Source organism: Podarcis pityusensis (genome assembly GCF_964106645.2).
Source record: "Podarcis pityusensis genome assembly, chromosome: 6".
Taxonomy (NCBI): domain Eukaryota; kingdom Metazoa; phylum Chordata; class Lepidosauria; order Squamata; family Lacertidae; genus Podarcis; species Podarcis pityusensis.
The window spans coordinates 32,186,871-32,199,180 of NC_138030.1; the positions used below are offsets into that span (position 1 = coordinate 32,186,871).

Here is a 12,310-nt window from a genome sequence, read left to right on the forward strand (position 1 = left end):
CCAATGTGAAGCAAGTCTCTAGGTTCATCTACATTCACTGCTGCAGTCCTACACCACTGGTACCCAGAAGGGATTCCCACCTTCTACCATTAAGCTCCCACACTATGCATTTAATATCACAGCCATATTATTTGTGAACTTGAAACTAAATTAAAAACAAACAGTAAAGCAGAAGTAATAAGATCTGATTCACACTTTATGTGAAAGACAAATTTATCGCTTGTTCTGTGTGTGTTTCAAATACTAAACGTATTTTAAGGGGAAACCTCTATATACAAGGACATGTGCCAGACACCTGTTTTGGGATTTAGCTTCCAAGTGTATGTCCACTGCAGGTTTACAGACATAGTTCACCCTTTAAAACATTCTGGGTGCTTGTCTGAAGATGTGATGGATGAGCAGCAAATTATTGTGTTATGGGATCTGGCTCTCAGCTAATGTGCACATTGACTAGATAGTACCTGCTCGAATCAATAAATTTCACCTTTACAGTTAACGGGATCCTCCTCCTCTTACAGTCTCTAGCTGGAAGGAGAAAAATATTTCACATCAAATGCATGTTTTACTGTAAAAAGCAAAAGGGAAGGTAATGGTGTTGTTTTGTCCCAGTAAATATAACTAGCATTGTTGCTGCAGGGAAATTTGCAGAGGTACTGTAATCATCATGAGCCATTGCTTTTCATGGGCTATAGATCTGAAAGGGCATTCAGGAGAATTTGCACTCATGGCTATGTGGATAGTGTCATTAAATATTTTAAATCACTAGGTGGCACTGAACTCAGTTGTATCTGAGTGGAACCAGGAGATTCCTGTTGCTGTTCTAAGGTTGTTATTTAATTTCCTGACTAGTGTGTTCTTGAAACCTTCCAAGAAGGTCAGTTAAATTACACTGCATAGGCTTTCTTCCATGCTTTGGAATCCAGCTGAAGTGTCTCCTTTCTATAGGAAGAAGAAAATAAAGGGATTTTTTTTTTTAATCTTTATATTCAGGGCTCAATACCCTGAAGCAAGATGTGGCTCTGACATCCCCACCCACCACACAGATCTATGCCTGTGCAGCTGCTCTGTGGTTGAGACTCTTGGTGAAAAGAGGGTATTCCATGAGGCGCTGCTGCTCTCCTCAGCTTTAGCTTTGGGCTGCGTCGGAAGCAGCGTCGGAAGCCACCATTGCCAAGGCCAGATCAGGATCTCCCACCCCGTCAAGCATGCCTCCTGAGGCAGGTCACCTCATTGGTGTGTGCCAGCCATGCTAGGGCAGCAAGATAGCTTAGGGGCTGCAGGGCAAGCCACATGGCACACCTTTCTAGCCACTGTCCTCCCCTCAGAATTAGCCTCCTGAGGCAGTTGCCTCACTCTGCCACATAGTAGGGCTGGCCCTGTTTAGATCAGAGCAATAGTTAAAGCTATGGTGTGTGGGTTTTTTTTAAAATATAGTGGTGTAAGGAAGGGGTGCAATTCCACCTCAGGGCTAGAGGTTATAACAGGATTAAAGCACAGTCTTTCTGATACCAAACCAACCACATAATTTAAACTGATTGATTCAACTTCATTTGGCAGCATCTGCTATCTGTCTTCCTTCTTTCCCATTTCCTCTCCTAGCAGGCTGCAGTGGTTGAACAAGCAAACTGCCACCAAGACAGCTCCAACAGCAACAGCCTCTCTCCTCTTTGGTTCTGGTGGGCTGAGTCTACACAAAGGGCAAAAACAAGGGGATGGGGAAGACACTGTATTCTCAGAAAAACACTTAAATTAGGTGTCACTGGCAACAGCAACTTCCACTCCCGTTATCCATGCCATAAGCTTTAAGTCACAGGACAAGAGCTCTTCAGTTCCTCAAAGTAGAACCTGAATGAAAGGAGGGGCAAAGCTAATCTTATGTGCTACCAATCCTATCCACTCCCTCTTTCTTTTTCAATGGGTGCAGGAGAACATCCCAATGGATATAGTTCTCATGTGTCTAATTGTGAGAAGATTTAGACTACAATACTAAATATTCCACTGCTTTGCAAAATAAAATCCAACAAAATTCACAATGCCAACTTCAAAGGAAGATTGGGATGTTAAAAAATAAATTAGTAGCAGAATGGGTTTTGTATTTGGTGCTGGACTAGGCATGTTTCCAGTGGGCAGATATGAGGATGGAGTGGGTTATTGAGGAGAAGAAAGGAGTGCCTATCTCTGAGCAGGAGAGATAGCAGCTTGCTTTGCATATCACAGTAAGCCAAAGTATGGATTACCATGACAGTATGAATGTGCTGGCTCCCAGAGAGCATCCTGCATCAACTTGGCCGAGGGTTTTAAGTCAATGCCAACTAAGTCCAACTAAGTCCAAGTTTTGCTTAGTGTTTTGTCTGAACCCATGAGTGAGTGAGAATAGTGGTTTCTCTTCCCTGCCTAGCCTCCTTGGACTCACAATGCACAGCATCACTCAAAACATGATCATGCTGTTGTCTACAAGTGTAGATCTGTGGTCAGTGGAAGGAAGGAAGATGAATTATATCAGCTTGAGTCCCAAATGAGTCAAGTGGCAGCAGAGGATGGTGGAGGAGAGGACATAAACACCCAATCTACTCCCTTCTCCTAATTAAGAACATCAGAACACCCTGCTTGACTAGACCAAAGGTTCATCTAGTCAAGCATTATGTTAGTAACAGTAGCCAGCCAGTTGCTTCTCCAAGCTTGAAAGCAGAGCAGGAAGGCAACTGACTTCTCCTATCCCCAGCTCTTTATATTCGGATATTCTGCCTCTGAACTTGGAGGTTCCATTTAGCTATAATGTCTAATAGCTGTTGACAGATGTATCCTGCATAAATCCCTTAAAGCCATCTAAGCTTCAGAGGCTTTCTGGACAAAAGACCATAATTAGGCTCTCCCAGTCCTGCCTTCATTGTTCCTCCCCAAAGGCGATCTGCCCTCTAAGAATGCCTCCACTTCAGAATTTGACTCTGAAGCCTTGATCCCACAGTACTTGTCATCTCTTGGTGGCGAGGAAACTGGAAAAATTGGGTTGTAGTAGTGGCTGTACTCTGACTTTGCCTTCTGGGGGAAAAATAGAAAGAGGGGGGAAATGCATGACAGGCACACAACGGAAAATTCATGTGGAAACAGCAGGAGGAAGCTACTGTTTGAAAAATGTGGAAGTAACTCTTTACCAAAGTAACTCTTTGTGGGGTTGTAAAGTGTGTGTCATTGCTGGCTAGTAACTGCAATACAGAGTTCTGAGTATTCTCCATATCTGGACAATTGTCTTCATTATATTGTAGGAAAAACAGAGCTTCAGTGCAACGTAAAAATTAACCTGTATGACTTCTATGGTACATTAGATACCAGTTACTCAATGCGGCTTCGTAGCAAATATATGTATTCATATATTTGAATACATATATTTGAACAAAAATTTGTATTCAAATGAAAATATTACAAAGCACTGCACAAAACTTTATAACATGGCATCTGTTTCTTTTCTATTTAAAATAAACAGTGTTGTTGTTTAGTCGTTTAGTCGTGTCCGACTCTTCGTGACCCCCTGGACCAGAGCACGCCAAGCACTTCTGTCTTCCACTGCCTCCTGTGATTTGGTCAAACTCATGTTGGTAGCTTCGAGAACACTATCCAACCATCTCGTCCTCTGTCGTCCCCTTCTCCTTGTGCCCTCCATCTTTCCCAGCATCAGGGTCTTTTCCAGGGAGTTTTCTCTTCTCATGAGTTTTCTCCAAAGTATTGGAGCCTCAGCTTCACGATCTGTCCTTCCAGTGAGCACTCAGAGCTGATTTCCTTCAGAATGGATAGGTTTGATCTTCTTGCAGTCCATGGGACTCTCGAGAGTCCAGCACCATAATTCAAAAGCATCAATTCTTCGGCGATCAGCCTTCTTTATGGTCCAGCTCTCACTTCCATACATCACTAGTAGGAAAACCATAGCTTTAACTATACGGACCTTTGTCGGCAAGGTGATGTCTCTACTTTTTAAGATGCTGTCTAGGTTTGTCATTGCTTTTCTCCCAAGGAGCAGGCGTCTTTTAATTTCGTGGCTGCTGTCACCATCTGCAGTGATCATGGAGCCCAAGAAAGTAAAATCTCTCACTGCCTCCATTTCTTCCCCTTCTCTATGCCAGGAGGTGATGGGCCCAGTGAATATAAAAAATGGAAAGGCACCACCTGCATTTTCCACCTTCCCACATAAGAGTGGGAAGGCGGGGCACAGAGTCTATGCATAATGGATGGGAAATTAGGAACTATTAGAGGAATACAAAAAAATAAAAATAAAAAGGATTTCTAGTTCAGGAAATTCCCACCTCCAGTTTGCTACTGATCCGTAAATTTGACCTAATCGTACTCAGTAAGATGGAAGGCATTTCTTTGCTTCTATTGTCCACTCTTCCTTCCCCTGACCTGCTTTCCCCAGACACATCTTCTCAGCCCAGCTCCATCTACAAGTATAAGATCTGGATCATGCCAACTGATGCAGTTTTTTTCCAAAGGCACATGTCAAAACAACAACAACAACAACAACAACAACAACAACAACAACAACTGGAGCCAAAGCTGCCATCCATCTTTAGACTTCTTATAGATTGGATCCAAACTTAAGTCACACTTGGGAGCAAACCCACTGAAACCCCTCCATTTACATCCCACCTGTCCAATCCTGGCCTCACCCCTGCCTCCAAAGGAATCAGAAAGGATTCTGGGAAAGATTCTGACGCAGTGTTTGTTGCCCCTTGAAGCAAGCTCACACCGAGCGATGGCGAGGCCAGAGTGCGCATTAGGAGGGAAGGCCTGCAGGCCTTGACAGCGTCTTATCTTTCCAGGAACAAAAAGAAGACTGAGCAGGTGGCGGCAAGCTTGTCTTTCAGAAAACCTGTTCTGCATTTCTGACTTTTTATCCGGTAGGGGCCTCGGGGTCCCCCGCCCCCCAGGCAGCTGGAAAGCCCCGCTTTAATGGAAACCTGGGAACCCCGCCTCAGGAGGAGAGAACACGACGAAGTCCGCCTCGTTGCGTTCAGTGGGGCTTACTCGCAGGAAACGGAGTAAATAGGATCGCAGCCTCAAGCGTCCCCTGCTAGGCCTCGCCTGCGCCGAGTCCTCCCGGCCTGCAGAGGCCGCTGCCGGGTCCCGAGGCGGAGGCCGTCGAGAGCCGCCTCTCCGCCCGGCTCAGTCGCTGCGTGACCCCACCCAGGAGCAGCTGAGCGGCCGGAGCCGAGCGTGTGCGGGTCTGCGAGCCGAGCGGAGCCCCGAGACAGAGCGCGGCGGCGGCGGCAGCGGCAAGGCCGGCTCGTTCCGGGGGACAATAAAGAGGCTCCGGGCCTGGCTGCGCTGCTGCGAGGTCGGAGAGCAGAGAAAGGAGCAGGATGCTGGCGCTCTTCACCAAGCTGCTGGACTGGTTCCGGGCGCTCTTCTGGAAGGAGGAGATGGAGCTCACCTTGGTGGGGCTGCAGTACTCGGGCAAGACCACCTTCGTCAACGTGATCGCGGTAAGGGGGCCTGCCAGGGCGGGGGCGCTCCCGGCAAGGGCCTCTCCCCGTCCCCGCTTCCTAGTAGGGCCGCCCGGGCAGGATGGAGGCCTCCCTTCCCGAGGCAGGAGGACGCCCCTCCCCAGATCATGTGCATTGGGAAGGGTGGCCCCGGGCGGGGTGGGGTGGGGGGAGATTATTAGCAGCCTCCGTTTGTCAGCTACCCTTTGCGCAGAAAGGGCTTTTCCTCCTGTCCTCCTTTTCTCCCCGGTTTAATGGGGCGGGGAGAGGGAGCGACGGTGTATGCAATGCGGGCAATGCCTCTCAGATTACACTCCCCCCCCCCCGCGCCCCTCTCGCCGTTCGCAGTGCGTGTCCTCTTGGCTCCGTTACTTGCTGCTGGCGATGAGGAGGAAGAGGCAGGTCGTCTTGGATCCAATAATAATAATAATAATCGATCCGGATTTATGCACCAGTGTGCATTCGAATTGGAGCGTCTGTCTCGTGCGGCTTTTGAATCCCTTTCGGGGCGGTGGTGGGAGCCTGGCGGGGGGGTTTTCTGAGCGGAGAATCTACGCTCGAGATGGCTATGAACAGGCTGGGTCCCTGGTGAGACGAAGGGACGCCGTTGCATCTCCTGTGATGGATGGTAATTTCATCTCCATCTTTCCTGATCAATATGGCAATTAGCAGGGTTTCTCTGCGTGGTTTTTTTGTTTTGTTTTGTTTTGTTTTGTTTAATTTAGAAAGGAAATTTAAAATTGCGATAGGGTTTTCTGTTAGAGCGTCTCATTGCACAGTCTTAAGAAACCATCTTAGGAAAGCAGCAAGATTTCAGTTTGTGGAGAATTTCCCAAATGGAAAGCCACGACTTTCTCTCCCCCTCCCACATGCATTCTGCAGTAATGGCTTCAAAGTGTGCATTTAATGAAAGGGGGGGGGGTAGAGGAAAGACATTAGATAGCACATGGGATGGGGAGTATTAGCTGCGGGGAATATTGATAAGCTATCTTGAGCCTTCTGTCCCAGGGCCTTGAATAGAATTGGCAGAACTGTGAGGTCTGTGCTGTTGGATTTAGTGAGGGGCATTGTTCTAGGTGAGTTTGCGGAACTGGAGTTCTTCCATCTTTTGCTCTTCCTGGAAAGAGGATTGCAGCATGGTTCTGCTCAGAATCACGCGACACCATCTCTGAATACTAAGCATTTTTGCCTGTACAAGGAAGTGGATGGCAGTGATGAAGGTTACCATAGCCTACTGCCTCTCCCTTCTTTCCATCAGTCTGTCACAAACCCTGGAATCCTTTTGTCATGTTTGAGTCTCTCTTCCACTTCATTCCAGCTTTATAATACAGTAATGGGGGGCATGTTTGAGTTTATTGCCTGCTAGCTTTCATTTCTCAGAAGAAATCCCAAATGTTTCACCATTCTCCCCCACTCCATATGTGCTCTTAAAAAGAATGTGTTTGCCTTACTGTAGGTGATTTCTTGTAGGTAGTTCTGGAACCCAAGCACATCAAGAGACATTTGGCTTCAGTGCATATAAATTAAACATTGTGGTTCAATATGAGTTTGAATATAATCTGCACTTTTTATATGTCTGTCTCTTGCATTCATAATCTTTTGTAACCCTTGTGGAGGGTCTGCAGATGTGGATTCCTGGCCTCTCATTTATGTACTCCTGAATTTTGAATGGTGAAGACATGACAGTGCAAACTGGATAATATGCTAAATAGTGAGTCCTGTCTGATGTTTTTGCTCCAGAAGAGATGCATTATCATTGACCACTGATTCAGCAGTGTTTTCTGGACAGAGCCATGGAATTGGCATGTGATTTCTCAAGGTTTAAACTGATCCTTGATTTGAAATCTGGACCTTTCGCCTTTATTTTTTTTAGTATACTCATATTCTTTTTAAAAAAGTATTCTGTGCCCAGACCTTAGGATAGATAAACAGATCGTTACATTGTTTTATCCCAACAACAATGAATTGTGAATTGAACCAGAAATGGATATGCCTTCTCCAAGCCAAATTGTTTTGATTTGAGAAAGGTAACTTATTTTCATAACAGATGGTCACTCCTGATGATGCCCAGAGGCCTCCCAGTCCTGCAGCTGGGAGGATGTGCATGGAAACCCCCAATTAGGATGTAGCTGCTGCAACATGCTGTGTCAGGTTTCAGGGGCATGAAGAACTATTAAAATGCAGTTCCTTATGTCCTTCCAGCATTGTCTAGGGATTACAGGAGGGAATCGAATGCAGCCCTGCAAGCCTCTCTTGTGTCGACTCTGAATGCCAGTTACTGAGACTCACAAGCCGGTAGAGTGCTGTTGTGCTCAGGTTCTGTTTTAGGGGTTCCCATAGGCATCTGGTTGGGCGCTGTGAGAACAGGATGCTGGACTAGATGGGCCACTAGAGTGAGCCAGCAGGCTGCTTCTGATTTCTCATGCCCTTGGGACTCAGCCCAAATAACACCCCTTTTTCTGCTGCTTCACCCCCTCCTTGAGTGTTTTTTGCCTGGCTGGAAAGTGTTCTTGAATTCTGATAATGCCTCTTGATTGCCTGGCTAAAAGATAGAAAAAGGCTCTGAGGGCATGTGTAGAAACTACCCAACATAGTAAGGTAAAGGTTACATTCATTGCTCTACCCTTTGACCCAGACCACCACTGGCATGTGTCCCCTGGAAAGTTGTCTAGAAGGGAATGGGGCCCTTTGACTGAAAAAGGTTCCTCACTCCTGGATTACAGGAACCATGGAAACTACATTTCCCCATGGTGTCAGCTGGCCTCAAAAGGTTAAAAAAGGTAGATGGGATGGGTGGGGAGGTGTCAAAAATAAGGACATTTTATCTCCCCCCCCCAAAAAAATTTAAGATCTCCTACATCACTAGGTTGATCCTGGTCCTCCTATATCCCAAGCTGCCAGCATACTGCCATAGCATAACCGTTGTGTTACAATACAGTGGGTGAATCACCTTGTTGTGCAAAATTGTTTTGCAGTGACTGCTAATTTCAGTGTTTGGGATGATATAGAGCAGGGGCAGGTAGACCTCAGGCTTGTGAGATCTTCTCTGTTTAAGCAGAACTCTCAGATCTACTGACTAGAGCCAGGTACATAATAGTGGGTGGGTGGAAACATACTCTTGGAATTTTTGTTTTCAGTAGCAGAACTTACTGAGTTTACGGGCCTATCACACAAGGGTCCACTCCTGTTTCTCCACCTCGCGCCAGCTTTCTTCATCTTTTCACTCTAATTTAGAAGAAAAAAGGTCTCTGTGTTGCTAAACAACTGGAGAGTCAGATTCCTTGCTGATCTACCCCAAATCATTCATAGATCTGTCAGTAGATCCCAACCTACCTTCTGCTCACTGCTAAGACACAACAGAGCATATGCTGAGGAAATCTTCACCAGTCTCTGGTTACAGCTGGAGCCTTTTTAAGTTGAAGGTGGGAGAGAGATGAGTAAGCAGCCAGCCAGCACAGTGAGAGGCCTACCACTCTCTTCAGCCCTACTTTTGTGTCAGACTTAAAGAGTCGTCCTGGAGTATACAAGCTCATTTATTCTCAGCTGCCTTTGTCTCTCTCTCCCACTCCAGTCTTTTACCATGCTGTTTCTTTTGCCTGTAGAAACCTCTATACAGTATCTTTCTTTCCCAACTCTTTCCCCCATTTTTATCTGGCTAATGCAGGGCCTTTCTTTTTGTGTCCCATACAGCACCTAGCATATACTGTTCAGCATGGCTAAATAAATGATTAGCAGCAATAAAAAGATCCTGTTTCAAGATGTTTATTGACAACTGATGCGTAGTAAGCACTGCAGAACAGGGATTGCTTGATGATTGCTCTGTTCACATGTTGTGAAATCTCATGCCCTTGGAGGGATGCACCAATGCTGTGCTGAAGACTGTGAGTCTTAAGCCACTCATCAAGCAAGGAATGTGCTAAGTAGGTTGCCTTAGACATGTCTCCAGCTTTCTGCCTCGGTCTCCCCACCCCCTCCTGTAATATGTGAATAAAACTGGTCTTCCTTACAGGATTGTTGTAGGGTTTACTGACATAGCTCTTATGGATTGCACATATGAAGTTATTTTTCTTTTTTGCTTGCCCTTCCTCAGTTGGGAATCAATATTAGAGGTCATTTATGAATGAATTTCCTCGTTACATAGTGGCTGCAGACACACCATACATTTAGAGCTAATGACCATCCTCCAAGAATCCTAGGAACTAGTGTACTGCCGACAAAGCTACAGTTCTCAGCACCCTCAACATGGTACAATTCCTAGGATTTTTGGGGTGAAATCATGTGCTTTAAATGTATGGGGTGCATGCAGCCAACAATTCTAGAAGATGAGTGGTTTATTTCATTGTATTTGACAGAAACAATGACACTCAGTAGTTGATGATAGTAGACTGAATGGACTGGTCATGTTAGCAGTGGTACACTTATATCCTGTTGCAGCATTCATTCTTGTTAACAGCCATCTCAAGTAAAGCTACCATCTTGAGAAAGAGACAGTGTCCTTGGACACGTTATGTCCTTCCTAAAAGACTTTATCAGTGTGTTAACTGTGGTTCTGTATGGCTTTAGGAATGTCTTATGGCTACATAAAGCTCCTTTAAATATACATAGTTGCTCTGCAAGTGCTTGTGTGAAGTGGAAAATAAGGCTGCATCAGATCATCCACATAAGCACTTTTGGAAGGAGGGAGGTCACTTGTGAGAATGTATTGTATTATATGGCAACGTAATTGAGAGCACATTACTTGCTGAGGATAATATTTTCTGTGGTGTAATGCCATGCCTGAAACAGTCATTACAGAGTGTTGTTGAATTTTTAAAAAATGTGCAGTAGAATATTTTGTGCACTTCAATAAAAGGATTTATTAGGTGCTTCTTGTAATATAGCTAGATGGTACTTTAGACAGGTATGATAAGGTTACCCTGTCTCTTTAAAAATATGTAAACAAACCAGTTCTGAGATAGACAACAGATGAAAGCTTCTCTTCTCAGTAAGTCAGGTTTTGCTGTTTTAGTGTCTGAAGTCATTCTGTTTGTTCCTTACTTGTCCAGAGTCTTCCAGGAAAGCAGGCTGGGCAAATGTCTAATAAATAACTATTTTCGGAGGGTGAAAAAAGGTAACATTTTAGCCTAATCTTTTGTGTAAAACACTGCACAAAAACACACCTGATTGTACAAATGTAAAAAAAAGGAAAAGAAATCCCTCCTCCTTTTGACCTGGGGCTGGGCAGGAACCTAACACCCTGAAAGTGAAGCCGCCACATAGGCCTTGTCAGAAGCTTCACCCGATATATTGTTAATGGTTTCATTCAAGATGTGTGGAGTTTGCTGGGGAAAGGTGGGCAGTGATGACTGTCATCAGGTTGTTTCTGTATAATGTGTGTAGGATTACAGCATTTATTTAATTTTTTAAATCACATTTATATAGTCGCTTTCCTCCTGGGAGCTCAAGGCAGCATAGATTTGCTTTTCAGCTTCATAACAACCCTGTGAGGTAAGTTAAACTGAGAGCCAAAGGTCTTGAGTCTTCTTTCTCTAGCCCTCTAACCTAGTATGCTATACTGGCTCTCACACTGGCAAAAAACCCAAAGAATGATAAAGGGATGTTGCATAGTAAATAAGAGGAAGTAGAAGAGACAAGGAGTTAGGGGTCATGTTAGAGGACAACATATGACAGATGAAATAGAGGAGGGCACCTTGTTGGAAGGGTTAGCGGGGTCATCTAACTTGCTTGTGTACTGCATGGCAATGGACTTGGGGAATAACAGAGCATGACTGATGTGCAACTTTCAATATATGCAAGGGGGGGTCAAAGGACAACAGAAAGAAGTGGATTGGTGCAGCCTAGCTTGGTGGCCTACCTTTGTTTTGAGTTCCATGACTTCCAAATCTGGCAGTTCTTAGCAGACTTCATCGTTATTGCAGGATTCATTCTGGTAGACCTGGAGCCAGAGTGAAGCAAAGAGGAATAAGGGTACATATTTGCCCTGTTGAAAAGCAGTTTTAAGAGGTTGGCGTTAGTATATGGTAGGCAGGCTGTAACCCAGAACTGGTATCCATGACCCTCCAGCTAGTAAGCTAGTAGGCATGATTGAAGTTAGCCCAACAACATCTGGATGGCCACTGGTTTCCTATTCCTGCTATAAAATGTGTTGGCCTTTGAAGTGGGGGAAATCTGAAAATTGGTTTCAGATTCCTGCTCAGTTGATGGTCCAATCCTATTCCTTCATCCTAATGTACCTCACACAATTGCGGGGGGTGAAGCTAAAGTGGGATAATTCCACCCTCCCCCTTGTGCCATGTATGCTATTCTGAGTTCACTGGGAGAACAGTCTGATTCCATTCTTGTATTTGGAACCATGGGGAGCAAAATCTGCAGTGGAAAGAGACACGCATCCCATCTGTTCTTCTGTCGTTTGATGGAAAGACCCAAAACAATCTTTTCAAATAACTGTTGAGGCGGTGGCCGACTACCCACCAGCTGTGCCTCTCACCTTTTGCTACATGTCCGTCCTCTCGCTGCTGCTGTCTGCTGGGCTATCCATTAGCCTGTGTTCTGGATTCACAATGTGGGGGTGGCAGCGCAACTGCCCTACACCGTGTTAATAGACAACACAGCTCTGTCTTAAGGACAACTTCAACCTCCTTGTCTGCACCCTCTGAAAGGGACAGTTGGCCAGATGGAGAGTGATTGCCCTACAGGCAAATGCCAAATTTCATGGGAAATGTTTTTGACTTTTTATTGTTAGTTTTATTTCCTTCGTTAACATGTTACCAGTTTTAAAAGTTTTAAATAATAATAATAATAATAGTAACGCTCCAAAAAACATTTGAGGAAACTGT

At 45.1% G+C, this 12,310-nt stretch overlaps 1 protein-coding gene across 1 annotated transcript in view; it reads left to right on the forward strand.

The window, feature by feature from the left end:
- The first annotated feature begins 4,025 nt into the window (after positions 1-4,025).
- Positions 4,026-12,310, forward strand: part of ARL8A (ARF like GTPase 8A) — a 38,670-nt gene continuing 30,385 nt past the window's right edge. The window contains exon 1 of the mRNA XM_081010339.1: positions 4,026-5,474. Coding sequence (XP_080866465.1) covers positions 5,352-5,474 — 123 coding nt within the window. The 5' untranslated portion in view covers positions 4,026-5,351. The remainder of the gene's footprint in view (positions 5,475-12,310) is intronic.